General features: G+C 43.7%; 1 protein-coding gene across 1 annotated transcript in view; it reads right to left on the bottom strand.

Moving 5' to 3' along the window:
- Window positions 1–15,176, bottom strand: part of LOC310901687 (uncharacterized protein) — a 134,414-nt gene that overhangs the window by 90,337 nt on the left and 28,901 nt on the right. The window contains exon 5 of the mRNA XM_083841776.1: window positions 14,414–14,502. Coding sequence (XP_083697902.1) covers window positions 14,431–14,502 — 72 coding nt within the window. The 3' untranslated portion in view covers window positions 14,414–14,430. The remainder of the gene's footprint in view (window positions 1–14,413; window positions 14,503–15,176) is intronic.

Below are 15,176 nucleotides of genomic sequence, written 5' to 3'. Positions count from 1 at the left end.
CAAAACTTATTATTAAGGAGAGGCATGTGGCAGTAAGAAAAATGTGTTTGTTTGCTTTTTTATTCTATTACCCCCAAGTAGCAAAGGTGATTCTATTCACTGTTCATTAAAGTTTACCTTTATAATTTATCAAAGGGGACCGATATCAACAGCTTTATGCTGAGATTTCAAAATTCAAGACTGATTAAAATTTAATGTAAAAGGCCACAGATTTGGGGTGGGTTTTCAAGAAAAATAGCTTCCCACCTAAAACGTATAGATTTCACTAATGCGCATCTCTATTAGAAGGCACTATCATACACATTAGAGGCACGGCCTGAGCACACAAGTGGCATTTTCACTTCAAAATCCATGTGGGCCTTTCAGCCTAAGTTTCGAGAAGAGGAGAGTTCTGTCAGAAAGCTGAGAAAAGCGCACAAGGCAGGCCTTGCACACAGCCTCCACGGCCGCAGCCATCGCACGTCGCTGACCTGCTGCGCGCTTCTGCACTGGTCTCAGCCCCAACGCAGGCATCCTGCAACAGCAGCAGGAGTGCTGCAACAGCAACAGAAACACCAAATTCGCAAATTTGGCTGCACCTGAAGAATAATTTCTACTGAAAAAATATATTTATTTTATATGAGTATTTCAAAGGTAGACATTCCAATTTTTTATCTTAAAACATTTTCTTTCCCAATTTGCTTACTATTTTAGCCTTTAAAATCTTATGAAAATGGAACAGGAAGAGTTTCCATCCAGATGATGCAACTGTATGGAACTGAAATGACTTTTTTCCCTTCCTAGTTTGGTCAGCAATTGAGAGACGAGGCATTGATATCGCCGCCCTACTCCTCCTGTCAGAGCAGCACCCCTATGGCATTTGCTGTGCCAACGACTCCCCAGGTTTCCTGTGAAAGAACCACAACATGTCCTACTCCAGGTAATTTAGAGAAGGCTTTGGGGTTTTTCTTCACTGCTGGTTAACAAGAATGTGCACAACTACCGTCAGGGATTAGAACAACATAAATAATTTTCCCAACCAATTTACTTGCTTTATTTTTTAATGCTGAAGCATTTTTTTAAATAATAATAAAAAAAAAATTTAAAACAGAGGACACTGAAAGGAAAGGTTGCCTTTTGAACACTGAAAATGCCTACCACTTGAAATGTAGTTGATTTTTCCAAATACGTATTTCAGAAAATATGAAATTGCACAAATCCCCCCCCAAAACATAACAACAATCTGTGCTCTCTAAGGAAGCGAGGTGAAGAGTGAGAAGTCAATCCGCAGTCCGGCCGTAAATTCTGCTCCCCGAGCCGCGTGTTGGCCATGCTCTGCCCTGCTGAACACAGCACGAAGGGCTCCCCGCCGTGTCGTGAAGACAAACACAGCAGCCCCTACTTGCAGTTCCATACAACTCGCCGCAATGCCTTTATTTCCTAACCGCCCCCATGCTATCTGCAGAGGGCATTGACGCGAGCAGCCGCTGTGCGATCCTGGCCGCTGGAGGTGCCCGCAGGACCCCAGTGCTCCCAGTGCCCCCAGTGCCCCAGCCTCCCCCCACGGTCGGCATTAATCGGAACTACATTTAGGGAAGGCACGTGTCTCCTCAACCTGCGCAAGTCTTCCAGTAGCCTGACTGTGCATGGCAGTGAGCTCCACCAGCCAGCAGCACAGATCCGTCCCAAAGCACTTTTCTCCAAAGGCCTGAGCACCAGTTACCTATCGTTATCCTCACTTTGTTCCCGGGCAAAAAGCGAAGGGACCAGAGGTTCCCACTCTGTCTCTTTTACGTGATTAGTCCCATGAATCTCATTAGAATAACAAAAATACGGCCTGCTTAGGAAACATGTAATTGAAGCCATAAGTGAAAAATAATTAAGGATTGCAGAGTCTGGTCTATGAGTGAAGAGAAAATCCAGGCCCTGCTCCGCCTGCTGACAGCACAGATCCGTGGAGCAGAGCAAGGAGCCTGGCAGCAGGCTCCGGCCTCCCTCTGCACGGGCTCCAAGACACCCTCAGCCCTTTCACCTCGCGTATTCCCAAACTTAAATGTAAGACATATGTTTTGCTAGATACCATAATGACAGATTTTGAAATGATAGAAACTGATTTTTAAAAAACACATACATGCAGAGGAAACTACGTGTATTGAAATGTTTTCTGCAGCTCCCTGATAGTTTCGCTGCGTTGATCTGCAGTAGTGCTTGCAACAGTAAATGCCTTGAAAACTAAGCGTTTATGATCCAAATAAGAGGGTCAAATTAAAGCCAAACTAGGCTAGGTGAGACAAAGTTTTTCTATAAAGAAAGGTTATTTAGCTGAAAAGGAAGAAAACAAATAATTGCAAAAATATTAAATACTAAGTAGTTTTAACAACCAGTAGTTTGAATCTAAAGAAGCAGCATCCCCTTCGAGTAAGAACTGTGGTTGTTCTCTAGTATTTTAGAGTAATATTTTAGAAATCCTGGTAGTCTGGGATTTTGCCTTCTGGAGATAACAGGATGCAGGAATACCAGTTCCTGTTTTATAGTGTATTCATAAAAGCTTTCTGAACATGCTTTTTCAGTTTCAGATTTTTAAGCAATTAGTTTGCAGATGTCACTAAATAAATGGCATTCATTCCTTAAGCAGGAACCATACCTGTTAACCATCTCCGCATATTCTAGCTTTAAAGCTGAGCTTGATGTGCACAGCATGCTCAAAAACTGTACTCACAGTTCAAATGAGCTGGATTACAGACCATGACCACTGAGACCCTCACATGACAAAGCCTTTGTGTAATTAATATGCAGGGTAAAATGCTCCCTGGACGGCTGCTAAAGCGATTTAAATCATGCACATAAAAAATGTAATCACAAATTTAGCATGGTGGACATTGTAGTCACACTGTGCTTGATTGCATAGAAGGTTCCAAGTGTGTTTTAAATGTCCTTTAAGATTGAGATTAGGACTTGTACTTACAAGATGCATATTAATCTAAAACTCAACATTTTTCAGTGTGGGATCACAGTAGGAGAACATTATGGGCAATAGAGGTTCATTCTAATCCCAGTAGGTAATTACACTTTGAAATAATATTCTTTAATTAAATCTTGTTTGCAGTTGATTGATTTAAACACTAAATCTAAAAACCTAAATTTGAGTTTTTATCAATTTTTGATGCTTATTGCACAGAACTTGGGCTTTAATTGATGTTTCTGAAGTTTTTAAAGCTCTTGTCCACCGTATCCTAGCTGAATTTATTGTAATTACCAGCATCATTCTTTTGCACTGTAGACAACTTTCACTAGAAGCATGACGATTTTAAGTACTTTTAAACCGTAAAATGTGCGATACGTACTTGGTATGTAAGAAGGCCAGCATTTTTCCCAGGTTCTTTCATAAAGCCTCCAGTTTACACCATGCTAACTGTTTTCAAAGCTTTGGGGAAGGGGTCCTGCTTCCCAAACACCCACCCTTTGCTGTTCCGTGCAGCGCTGCCGATGGCACGCAGCACGCGGCTTACAGCTCCGGGGCAACATCCACGGACCTCAGACACCAGGGCTAACCTCCCCTGCCACAGGCTTGTTCGTTCCCTGTTTTAAGCCCTCTGCAGGGCTGGACTACATCCCTCAGTGGGGACATGGTGCTTTTGTCAAGGACAGGGTTTCTGCCACCAGGGCAAAGGGTTTGAAGCTGGGTACTGTGCAAAGACCATTTATCCACTAAGATTTTCTCTAAGTGATCGGGCATGCAGAAAGCTTACTGATACCCTAATCAGCTGCGAGCTTACTTGAGTGCTTACAACACATGGTATGCTTACTTGGTTGGTGTTTTACGTGCTAGTGTCCATCACAACAAACGTGACACAGTGAACTGCATGAGCATATAGCTGTGTCTGATACATCCTATTAACATCATGGTTTTAAAGAAGCGTAGGCATACCAGGACAACCCTTTGCTGTGCTGCTGGAGCTGTAGCAAAGACACCTAAAGGCTAACGTAAACGTACAGAAATACTCAGCACTTAGCAGAAGGCCAGAGCTGGTGCTCTCTCATTGCCCCTGCCGGGGCTGGGTGCGGGAGCCCAGCGCTTTCCACACCTCAGCCCCAGTTCTGGGGCACCTCCCCAGGCCACCTCCCCAGGCCACCTCCCCAGGCCACATGCAGAGACATAATCCTGGAACTATGTCACTGAAATTTAACCATTAAGCCCATGATGGTGGTTATGAAGCAGAACAATTAAGAAATTAAATGAGAGGCCAGCGAAGCCACGAGGAGGCGTGCGGCAGTGGCTGGACCCCAGGACGCCCTGCAGCAGCCCCTGACCCGTGCAGAAGGGTGGTGGGAACCGTCCCAAGCAGCCCGAGGAGCCCAACTTAGCTGGGACATTTCATGCCCGAGAGCTGCCCATTACCCATGGCAGCAAGAACAGAACCACTGCAGAGACCTGCTGAGCATCCCCAGTTCAAAAGAGAAGCAGAGAAAGAGAAAATGCAGTCCTGCGAGCCCGGGGATGCAGCTGAGTGAGCATGCGTGCCTATCGCAGGAAATTACATGTGGAACTCTAAATGTGCCTCTGCAGGGCTGACCTTTTCCAGCATGTAAAATTCCACATCCAAAACTTTAGGAATAAGCCTGTTGTGCTGGGAAATGAACTTTAAACATACACTGTTTTACCCTGGTCTTCCTTTCAGGCCCACACGGGCTCGGAGCAATGGGCTTGAATTCAAATTTCACCCTGCTACATAATGATATCATGTACGCGTCTTAGAGTAAATTAAATTCATGATACTATACATTTAATAACAGAAAATTCACATCTTACTGCAGCTGCATTTGTCATATCTGAGAAAAAGCAAACTACTGTATGGAATGTTTTATTAAGATGACTTCGCTCTTGTGAGAAATGATTAAGTCACTATAAGAGCAAAGTAAGACCACAGGACCTCATTCATTGTACCACTAATATTAATCACACAAATAATATAAGTGTCTTACAGTAATCCACATTCCCCTAAAATATATATTATACATCCTGAGGGCAAACAGTAACACAACTGACTTGGAATAAATCCCTCAAGCCATAGTGGCCAGAAGAAAACCATTTATATTCTGACAGATTAATGTATATTTTGTTATGCGTAACAAATGAAAATATTTACAACGCTATCAGAGCTAAAGAAAAATTAAGTCTCACTAATCAATATGTTTCAAGCATGAATTTAAATTCTTTCCAAATCTTTAAATGACCTCAAAAATCAGTATAAAATAAACAAGCATGTTTCCATAAGTTTAGCTGTGGTTACTTGTTATCATTATGTTTAATCTTAAATTTCCTACATTAATTAAATCCTTCTGCTGGCATAAAGGTGAGAAAAAATAAAGAACCATCAGGTGCTTGATGAATTTGTTGACAAGGAAGTGATCCAAAAGCAAGTTAATTTTCTCTAAATAATATTCTCTGATAAATTATTACAACAATATGGGAAAACAAAAACAGATGAAAAAATAATTGTGTAAATGACAGCAGTCTGTACAAGTGGAAAAATTAGCCCATACCATGAAAGCAAGTCTACTGTTCCCCTGGTGAGGGTCCTTGGCACCTGGATGTGTGAACCAGGTACCATTTTCCCTAATGTCAAAACTGTCTTTATGTACTAGCTCACAAGAATAAGGTAAGGCATGCTAAGCCACTTGCCATTTGCAAGTGCACATCAAATACCTAAAACAAACAAACAGACAAACAACAAACCAAAAAAAAAATTAAGAGTAAAATTATGCTGATGTTATTTTGAACTTCCCTAAGAACAGAGTTCTACCTGGAGGTCATTAAAGTAGTAAATGCGCTTAATAAATGGTATTAAACATACTAACTTCTTTTTACCTGGTCCTTCACTTTTTGCACACAGACAGATTAGGTTCCTACACCGGAGTAACATGAGTTTTCCTTAGAACCTGTTCTTCTCACCCCATTCCTTGTCCATACACAGCTCCTCCTGTTGCCCACCCATACCACCAGTGCAGATTTCCACAGACACCAGCACGGGGCTGGGAGCACAAAGGTGTGACCTCGGCCGCCCTCCGGCAGCCTGTCCCCCACCCCCTGAAACACGCTGTTGGCATATACAGTTTTCTCTCACGACCAGGTATCTCATGAACCAGGATCACGACGCCCTGTTCCCGTAGCTTCCCAGAGCTGGTTCTGCTAACCCCTCTCACACACCCAATATCTCTCTCATAGCCCTGGCACAAACTCTGCTCTTTCCGTGAGCTGTGCTATTCCTGCTCTATCAAAGAGAGGAGAAAACATTACCACTTCTAACACGACTTGAGGTTGACTGTCCTTCTACTTAACCTATTCGTCCCCATCTCCTCCTCCTATTATTCCCAAGAAATTTTGCAAGGTGCTTATTATGCAAATGCTACAATAAAAATCTTATTTTCTCCTTCCTTTTCAGGGCTTTGTTCTATTTACCTCCATTCACTCTCTGCTGGACTTCTCCGACAAAAAGGTGAGAGCAAATGTGTCCATTATTGACCTGGGTCTGAGGAAACTCAGCATGAGGTCAGCCACTGCAACAGAGCTTTATGAAACCCCCTCCCACTCAATTTCCCTGTTGCATCTCCAGTATTAATTCCAATGCTGCTGGACCCAATACACGGCTTCCTTAACAAGTTCAACCATTTTCATCTGGACTTCCAAATAACAGTTTCTTATTGCTCTCTGTCACATGAGCTCTCCTAAACCTTGAACAAGTAACGCTGGTGCAAAACACAGGCTTCCTGCTTGTATATTGGAGCTACTGCCCAAGACCAGTTCATCATTTGAAGAATATCACCCCCTTAATGCTGCAAGACAGTTGAAATTGTTTTTCATGAAATTTTGAGAATCTTTTCATTGATACCCAATATGCAAACCTATACAGAAATATCTGCTATCCAAGCATGTCTTCACATGCTGCAGATACGTTGCAGACACTGCTTTGTCTATGGGAAATGCAAAAATACCAGCCTGAACAGTCACACTCTGAGTTCTACCTGTTCTCCAGCCAAATGGTAATTACAACTAATTACTATAGCTTGGGATGCATTAATTAATGTAAATGAATGCATTAGTTGGTTTTAAAGGGAAGTTTATTTAAAGTTAGTATAAGGAGTATTTTACTCTGCCTCATCATTCTGAAACACGCAGCACGGGCTTAGGTTGTCTTTCCCTGCGGGGGACACAGGACCAGAACCGTCTCCCCTTCTCCCCGTGAACGCAGACAAGGAGCTGTTTCATTCCTACAGCCTGCTCTTCTCATTGCATTGGCTTTTGCATTACAATAAAGACCCAAGGAACAAATGCTAGAAGGGACCCCTGGAAGGATTTGTGTTGTTCTGTCTGTAAACAGCATGGGCAGCAGCAAGCAAGGATAACTTTGTGCCAGAAACTGAGATCTATAAACATATGAGAGACACAAAGGGTCAGCAAAAGTTTGAGCATAATGGCTATAAAGAAATTTTTGTCCTGTAAACATTGCATGGCTATGTTCCTTTAGAAACGATTATTAAATAGTCCCAACTTGTAACTGCTCCGAGCCCTCGGTTCCAGAAAGATTAAACACAGCAGCAGACAATAACCTGGGCAGAGCTATTTAAGAAACACACAGGATTTATAATTTCAAAAGTGCCCCAGCACTTCTGAAATTGGCTGGAGAAGGCTCATCTGGAGAACAGAGAGCCGCCAGGGAGCCCGTTCTTGCCAGGGGCTGCGGAAGCATTATTTGTACCAGGCTGTGAGCAGCAGCCCCAAAGGGCGGCGTGCGCAGAGCCGGCCGCAGGGCTTGTCCGGCAAAGGACAGGGAGCAGGGAGGGAGGAAGAGGTGTAACAAAATTCACCGCTATTTAAGCAGCTGACCCATTTCCTTAATCCCAGCCGGCTGGCACCTGCATTCAGCACAGGGCTGTGCCCACGATGGTGAGGACCAGTGTCCCCAGCCCAGTGCGCCCCATGCCCGCAGCGAGGTGCGCTCCTGTGCCTGCGGACTGTGTGCTCAACAGCCACAGGCAGCTAAACCTGCTGGGAATTGCACTGCTGGAGCTCAGAGCCCAAGTTACTAACGCCACTGAAGCCTACGGGCCCCATCCAGTGCCTGTATCATCTGTTCTTGGGAGAACCGAACCAGGAAAGTTCATCCCACAACTTCAGGTAGAGGGAACAGCCAGGTACACAGAGCAGAGCATCTTCGCCAGTGCGATTCTCATACGTACAGCAAGCTACTTCACATTTTCTAATGTATTTTTAATAGGCAGATAGGAGTTTGGGGTTGGACTTGCAGTGCGACACAAAATGGTGACAGCCAGATCAGTTCTTAACAGAGAAAACCTCCTCACTGCCTCCTGGCCTGGGCGGTCACTGCCTCTGCCACAACAGAAATGAGCTACTTTGAGTCATTCAACCTGATCCAGCTGGGACGAAGTAAGTAGGATCTGGGGGACTTTGCATTTGGGTTCTGAGAGCAGCACTGAGCACAATACCCACGCCTCGCTCCAGCAGATGTGCGGGTGCTGAGCGAGGCCCATCAGAGACCCCCAAATACACCTCTGACCACCCAGGGGACAGCAAGGACCAGTTATGCCCACGGGAAAAATAACAAAAAAAAAAAAAGGAAGGAAGAAGTAAAACCCCACCACTCCCTCTGCTATGACAGCCCAGAACAGATGATGGGGTTCAGGAACGGGGCAGCAACAGGCAAGGAGGTGAGCCAGAAGTTACCTTCCAGGCACAACATTCGCTTTTCCTGGCAGCAAGCAGAAGTGGCAGCCGGGACTCGCACCCACACCAGCTCAGGACCATGTCTCCATCTGTAAAACAGGTCTGATGGTACCCACCCACCTCCACACCTCGCACAGGCAGCGCGTTACAGGTGTAAAGAATCTCCAGTATGATTGCCTTCAGGTGCAGGTTACTTCCCAAAACCTTGGGCCCCTCCGAGGTGCCTCAGTCAAGAGGCTCGGTGGGAGCGCAGGGTGGCACGCTGCCCCACACGGCACCGGAGCAGGGTCTCCGGAGACATGTCTCGTGCTTGTGCATGGAAGGCTAACCACTGGGTTTTCAATTAGGCTATGTTTTAGGGATACAAAATTGCATATTCCTTTTCTACACGTTCTCTGCACTTACAGAGCAACCCATTATTAAGCTATTAATCACCTCTTTCAATTAATTGTTCTAAAATGACCCAGGCTTTAGTAGTTGTGTTGCAATTGAAAAGCTCACTTATTTTTGGAAAGGTAAAGTTGCAGGCGGTAGTAATTTGAGACAGCCAAGCTATTAGCCACTGTTTAGAATCTCAATTACTCTAAAGAAGGATAATTACAAATAAAACAAACTTGTGATCCCACATCAGTAAGAACAGTTCTTTCCTGCTTTATGGAATATACAAGCAGTTTTTCATCCACTGGATTTAATTTCCACATGAAAAATTGACCTTAACAGTATGAAGTATGGCTACAAGTAAAAACTGTGTTTTCATTGAAGAGAATAAATGCATTTCCTGAACGCTGGCTGTTAAAGCTAATTGATTTATTGGCTCTCTATATAGTGTTCTATTGTCTTTGTACTCATGGGACAAGGAAGCTCTTGAGAACAGAACTAAATTCTGCCACAGTAGCGTGACAGCTGAAGAGGGCTTTTTTTTTTAATATAATGTGCAAGTTTCGCAGAGCTAAAAGAAACCTTTCTAGGACTAGCAGAAACTAACTGGACATGCCCATTAGCTTACTGGATGGAGTTTTCCAATACCATAATATTATTGGGAAGCTAACAGCACTGGCAGCAGATTAATTCCTTTTAATCGGATTGCTTTCGTCATAAAATATTTATGTTCAAGAAAATGTAAAATTCTTGTCAGAAGAAGAGAGAGAAAATTCCTTTCCCTCCCCCTCCTTTTTTTTTTTTTTTTTTTTACTTTACACACAGCAGTCAAAAATTCAGTAGGAAGTAATATTTCTCCCTGATGAAAAAAATAACGTTAAAATTCATGAAATAGCCAAATATTTGTTATTATCTCTTGCTTTTAGGAGTTATGTAAATTAGTGCCTATAAGATGAAAGAAAGCGCTTGGTAGCAGGTGGGAGCAAACTCATATAATCATACCAATAAAAAAGCCCCGAGGAAAAACAAAATAAAATGAAAAATCAATACAGGATGTTGTTCTCCGGATATACTATTAAAATGTAGTATTCCAGAGCCACACCATTGTCCTCCGTAACGGATGATCCTTTTACTCCGAGGTAAGCTAAGGGACAAATTCTCCCCGCTCATATATATAAAAATCCTACCGCGTCTAGAGGAAGCCGAGCCCACACGTAAGAGCCCAGCCTGAAGAGGTGGTGCTTTGCCAAGACAGGTGCCTACGCGGGTGTGAATCGAAGCTGAAATGTCTTAAGGAAAGTCTCTCTGTGCCACCGGATTCACAGTGTCAATGAAAAACACCCAAGAGTTTCCTAAGATTCTGTGACTACTGCACAAGTGAAAGCCCAGAACACAAACCTGGCACGGCATCTCATCGGTTTCAACCTTCCTACAAGAATTATCTTACTCCGGTAGCCAGCAGCGTGGCTACAAATTATGTTTTTCTCATCTTCTTCCTGTTGCTTTTTTTTCAGTTTGGTTCTTATTGCTAACTGCGAGTGAGATTGATATTCAGCATTTGGAAAACAAGAAATTTATTTTGTCTTTCTGGATTTCTAAAAACATCAGGGAGCGGGAGGCTGCGGTTTGTGTTCTGGGGAGCGTTTTCCTCCTTATCAAGGGAAGACAAGGTGTGGAAAAAAAATCTTCTCAGGAGGGAGAAAGCGTAGGAAAAAAAAATCCCCGACCCAGAGCCAATAAAGGACAGGATGCAGGGATTGTTTCGTTCCTCCTTTTTCTTAAGTTATCTCCCCACTGCACGGACTTCGAAAACAGCCCCTAAATTGCATGGATTAAGAAAGAAAATCTTTAAGGAGATCGATAAACGCCTCTCTGCCGGGTGTCCGCAGCCTGCCTTTACAACGTCCCGCGAGAAGCGGACCCCCCAGCGGTGCTGCTTCCACGTGGGGAGCAAAGAGAGGGGGGACCTGAGGCTAAGGCGAGGAGGAGGCAGCTCCAGGCCATGCTGTGGCAGGACGGCAGGACGGCAGGACAGCAGGACGGCAGGACAGCAGGACAGCAGGACGGGTTCCCCACCCACGGGACACCCGCGGCCCAGAGCGGCTCGCCGGCGGGGCTGGCTGTCTCTGAGACAGGCAGCTCCTTTTCTTTGGGGGAACAAAAGCACCCAGCAGAAAGAATAGCTGCTCACCTACTGGAAGGAAGACTGAAGGTGCTGACCAACTCCTTTTTAAGATAAAAATAAACGTGGACACGTCTATCACCTCTTCATCTGGCCAGAGCGTTACAGAACCGAAGGTATCCTCATTGCTAGAGAATTTCTAGTGCTACCCGCTTGCCTCTCTTGATGCAGAGGTGCCAAAAGGCAAATGTACCTGGAAAACTGGCTTCCTCCAGCTGGAAAGGTGGAACAGCCACTGCCACCCAAGGACAGCTGGAAGGGAGGAAGTTCAGGGAAGCAAAAATCCTGAACAAACTGTATTTATAGGCAAGGAAGAAGAAGCTTTAGAAAAAGGGGTAGAAAATGACAACTATCATCAAAACAGCAAATATGTGCTACTAATTCAGAAATGTAAAAATTACACATTGGCAAATGTAATGTTCTTTTAGAGTGTGAACAAATTTAAAGAGCTGTATTCTGACAAAGAAAGCGTTGTGACAGCAATCTAGCAAAAAGCTGAATTTTCAGCTCTGTCTGAGGTTTAATACACAACACCTTGAAACTGGCATAGCCAAAATTTGCTTTGTTTGTTTCCTTCAGTGCCCCAAGGACCACTGACATCTGCATTTTCCTGCACTGTTTCGTCACGTTTATGCAGAGAACACTGCCCTACCTACGGGTTTCTTCAGCCCGTACCCAGCGTCACAGCCACCACCACCTACACGGCCACCAGTAAGGGCTATCCAGAACGATTTCCTCTGCTCCATTTCCACTCCACGGGCTCACTTAGCACCACTGGCCCTCAGGACCAGACCCAGTCCTTCTCCTCATGCTCGCTGTATGGGGTGCCCTCGCAGTGACAGACGAGAGTTTCCATTTCCGACTAGGCAGAAACGGCTGCTACCTCCCAATGTTGCACACCACATCTTTCTAATGGTTCGGAGCCTGTAAAGTAACATTTCTGTAGCACCAGATGCAGGCACGGCCAAGGCAGGGTCTCTACCGAGCTGTACCGTGCCGGTGGCTGGGCTCACAGCCAGCCTTCCCCACCCGTCTCCACGCGCGCACTGCCACCTCCTCCCTGACCCACGCGGCGCTGCTCAGCCACGATGACAAATTACCAGGCGCGTTCTGCAGGGAGAGGCGAGCGAATTAGGAAATGAATAATTAAACTAAAAGAAATAGGTGAGGAGATCCTGGGGGGAAGCCTGAATTACAAGAAGCCCGGAGCCGGGTCGTCTCAGGGTGCTCTGGAGGGCGCCCGGGCCTGCTGCCACCCGGGGCCAGCGATGCTCGTGCCGTGCGCCAGCCGCCCTGGCAGACCAGGAGCTGCCGAGGAGACGGGGAGGTGTCAAAAATGGATGGGACGTGCAGGAGCCCTCCCGCCACCGGGCCACATGGCCCAGGATCGCCCGCTCCACGGTTCTGAACGTCAACGGCTCGGCACACGGGAAATCACGCCCAGGGGACAGGCACCAACACGGCTTTGCAACACCAAAACACCTCCGCAAGCAGTGCTGCCGCTGCACAACCCCTCCTTCCCCTCTCTTTGGTTGTCCGTCTTCCCCAGGACAACAAACCGGTCGTTCTGTCTAAAAGGAGGTAACACGTGCACGAGGTTTTGCTATAGCAACATAGCACACACGAACAGAGAATTTCCTCTAGTAACCATTAGCGCTTTTACCTATTAATTCCTTAAACCATCAACATTTAATCAAAACCAAGTTTTAAAATCCCAGCTCTTATCACAGTTAGTACTCATAATCCTTTTTTCCAGACTAGATGTTTCCAAATCATGTTAAATCTTTCATCTTCCTTCTGATTAATTTCAAGGTCTTTACTGAATCAAATGAGATATTTTTTAAACCTCTCTGTTCTAGTTCTTCAGGCTTTTAGTCAATTCTACTAGTTCAGAGCAACCATCAAAATTACATGAGCATTTTGTGTTCAGTCACATCAGTAACTCCGAGTTTTAGGAGATTATCATAATGACAACTATTTTATTATTTTAATGCATGCAATAATTTAAATTATAAGGACTGCAAAAGTCAGGCTATTTTGTTTTATGGATTATCAACAGCCTTATGACCTTGAAAATAGTCGAGTTGACTCACTGATTTTTACAACTTAACAAAATAGCACATATAGCATAATTTTATCAACTTTGTCTAATCTGGTGAAAGTGCAGTGCTCTAAATATAGATAAATGTCCATTTCAGACCCACTTTACAGCATAAGGAAAGTTTATTCTAGGAAGTGAAATTATCTGAGAACAGCTATTGAACTGCCAAAATGGCATGTTAAAAACTTTTAAGCGTTTGTTTTGCTGCAGCGTTAAATGAACTTCTTTAATATACAAATGACGGAGAACAGCATTGACCCTCATTTAATTCTCCCCTAAAAAATGTGGAACCGAAGAAAAGGTAAAGAGGAAGAACAGTTAACCTCTGGTGACCAAAGGTGCACTTGATCTGTTATTTTGTATTCTATACTCTTCAAAGAGCAATATAAACAGAATTATTTATGCCCAGCAAAATGTTGCTTAATTACTTATGCACCACTGTTTGCTTGTATTTTAAGCTCTCTCTACCACCCACAGGCAGACGTTAAACAGCTGCTAAAAGCTAGCTTTAGTCTTGCCTGTTTGAAATTAGCATACTTGAGCTTTGAAAAAACTTTGTTGCCAATTTACATATGCATAGAGACTGATATTTAGACTCACCATATGATATGTCCCTCAAGAGCTTTTCTTATTGCCTCCATCCTCAGGTCTCAACCTAGAGACTGTAAATCTAGCAGGTGATTAATTCTATACCCTTGAGAAACTAGCAATTAGCACTTGCAACCAGTAAAAAATTGTCATTTCAAAACCCTGTTTACTATGCCCATGTATTTTCTATGAACTCACAGTTAACTCTAAATAGATGTATATGGCGATAGATTTGCAGTCACTTCTGTCTCTTTATGTAAAAATATAATATAGTTTCCAGCTAATCAACCTATTAAATACACTGAAAAGGATTAAATAATTGGCATTCCTTTTTTATATATAAAATGGGAAGATGTAGCAAGCATGAAAACACTATACATGATGTTTTATGTTACCAGACCTTAATCAGCTCATTTCAACATGATGACTTTGTAGGGTTTACCTGTTTTGTGTCAATTCTTATCTCTGATAGCTGAAATTACCGTACTTCCAGATGTTCTTATGCATTATTGAGGTCTTCTGCAGTAGATGCTGGAAAAGGTAAGATAAGGTTTTATTTCTTTGTAGTAGTCACAACACTGAGATCAAAGGCAGTAAAGTGCAGTGCTTAGTATTGAAAACTATGATGAACTTAACATTTATTTTCAAGTAGAAAATCTATCATAAAACTGCTCATCAATCTTCAGTTAACTGTTTCAAGTGTAATCCACTGGACCATTGCAGAGCATTTTAAAGATTTGGGGGTGTTTCTCCTAAAAAGAATGCTCTAATGCTCATTCAGCGTGTGCTAATCACCAGCGTGCATAACAAAACATAGCACATTGTAAAACTGTGCTTTACCAAACGCCCCACTGAAAACCTGCCTTGAAGGAAAAGGAATGAAGGAAAGGAATCAGGGGGCAGAAGCGGGGTGGCTGGTTGTGGATAAACTGCAACACAGCGTCTTATGCCACATGCAAATGTGACTTAAAGGGAAAAAAAGATTAAAAAATAAAACCTTGCTGGTCTGAACAAAAATTGGTTATACAGTGCATGGCAGTGAAAGAAAAATGTAAGTCCCTTTTATAGAATAATTCCACTTGAATATTTCCACTGACCTGCACAGATCTATACTAAACGACACCCTTCTAATAGAGGAAAATATTGCTGCTCCATCCCAATTTTAGGGTGACTTTTGAAATTTTTGAAGTACATCAAGGCATATT

The sequence above is a fragment of the Anser anser genome (assembly GCF_964211835.1).
Source record: "Anser anser genome assembly, chromosome: 6".
NCBI lineage: Eukaryota > Metazoa > Chordata > Aves > Anseriformes > Anatidae > Anser > Anser anser.
Note: the sequence above shows the minus strand (reverse complement) of the source record. Positions and strands in the feature narration are given on the sequence as shown.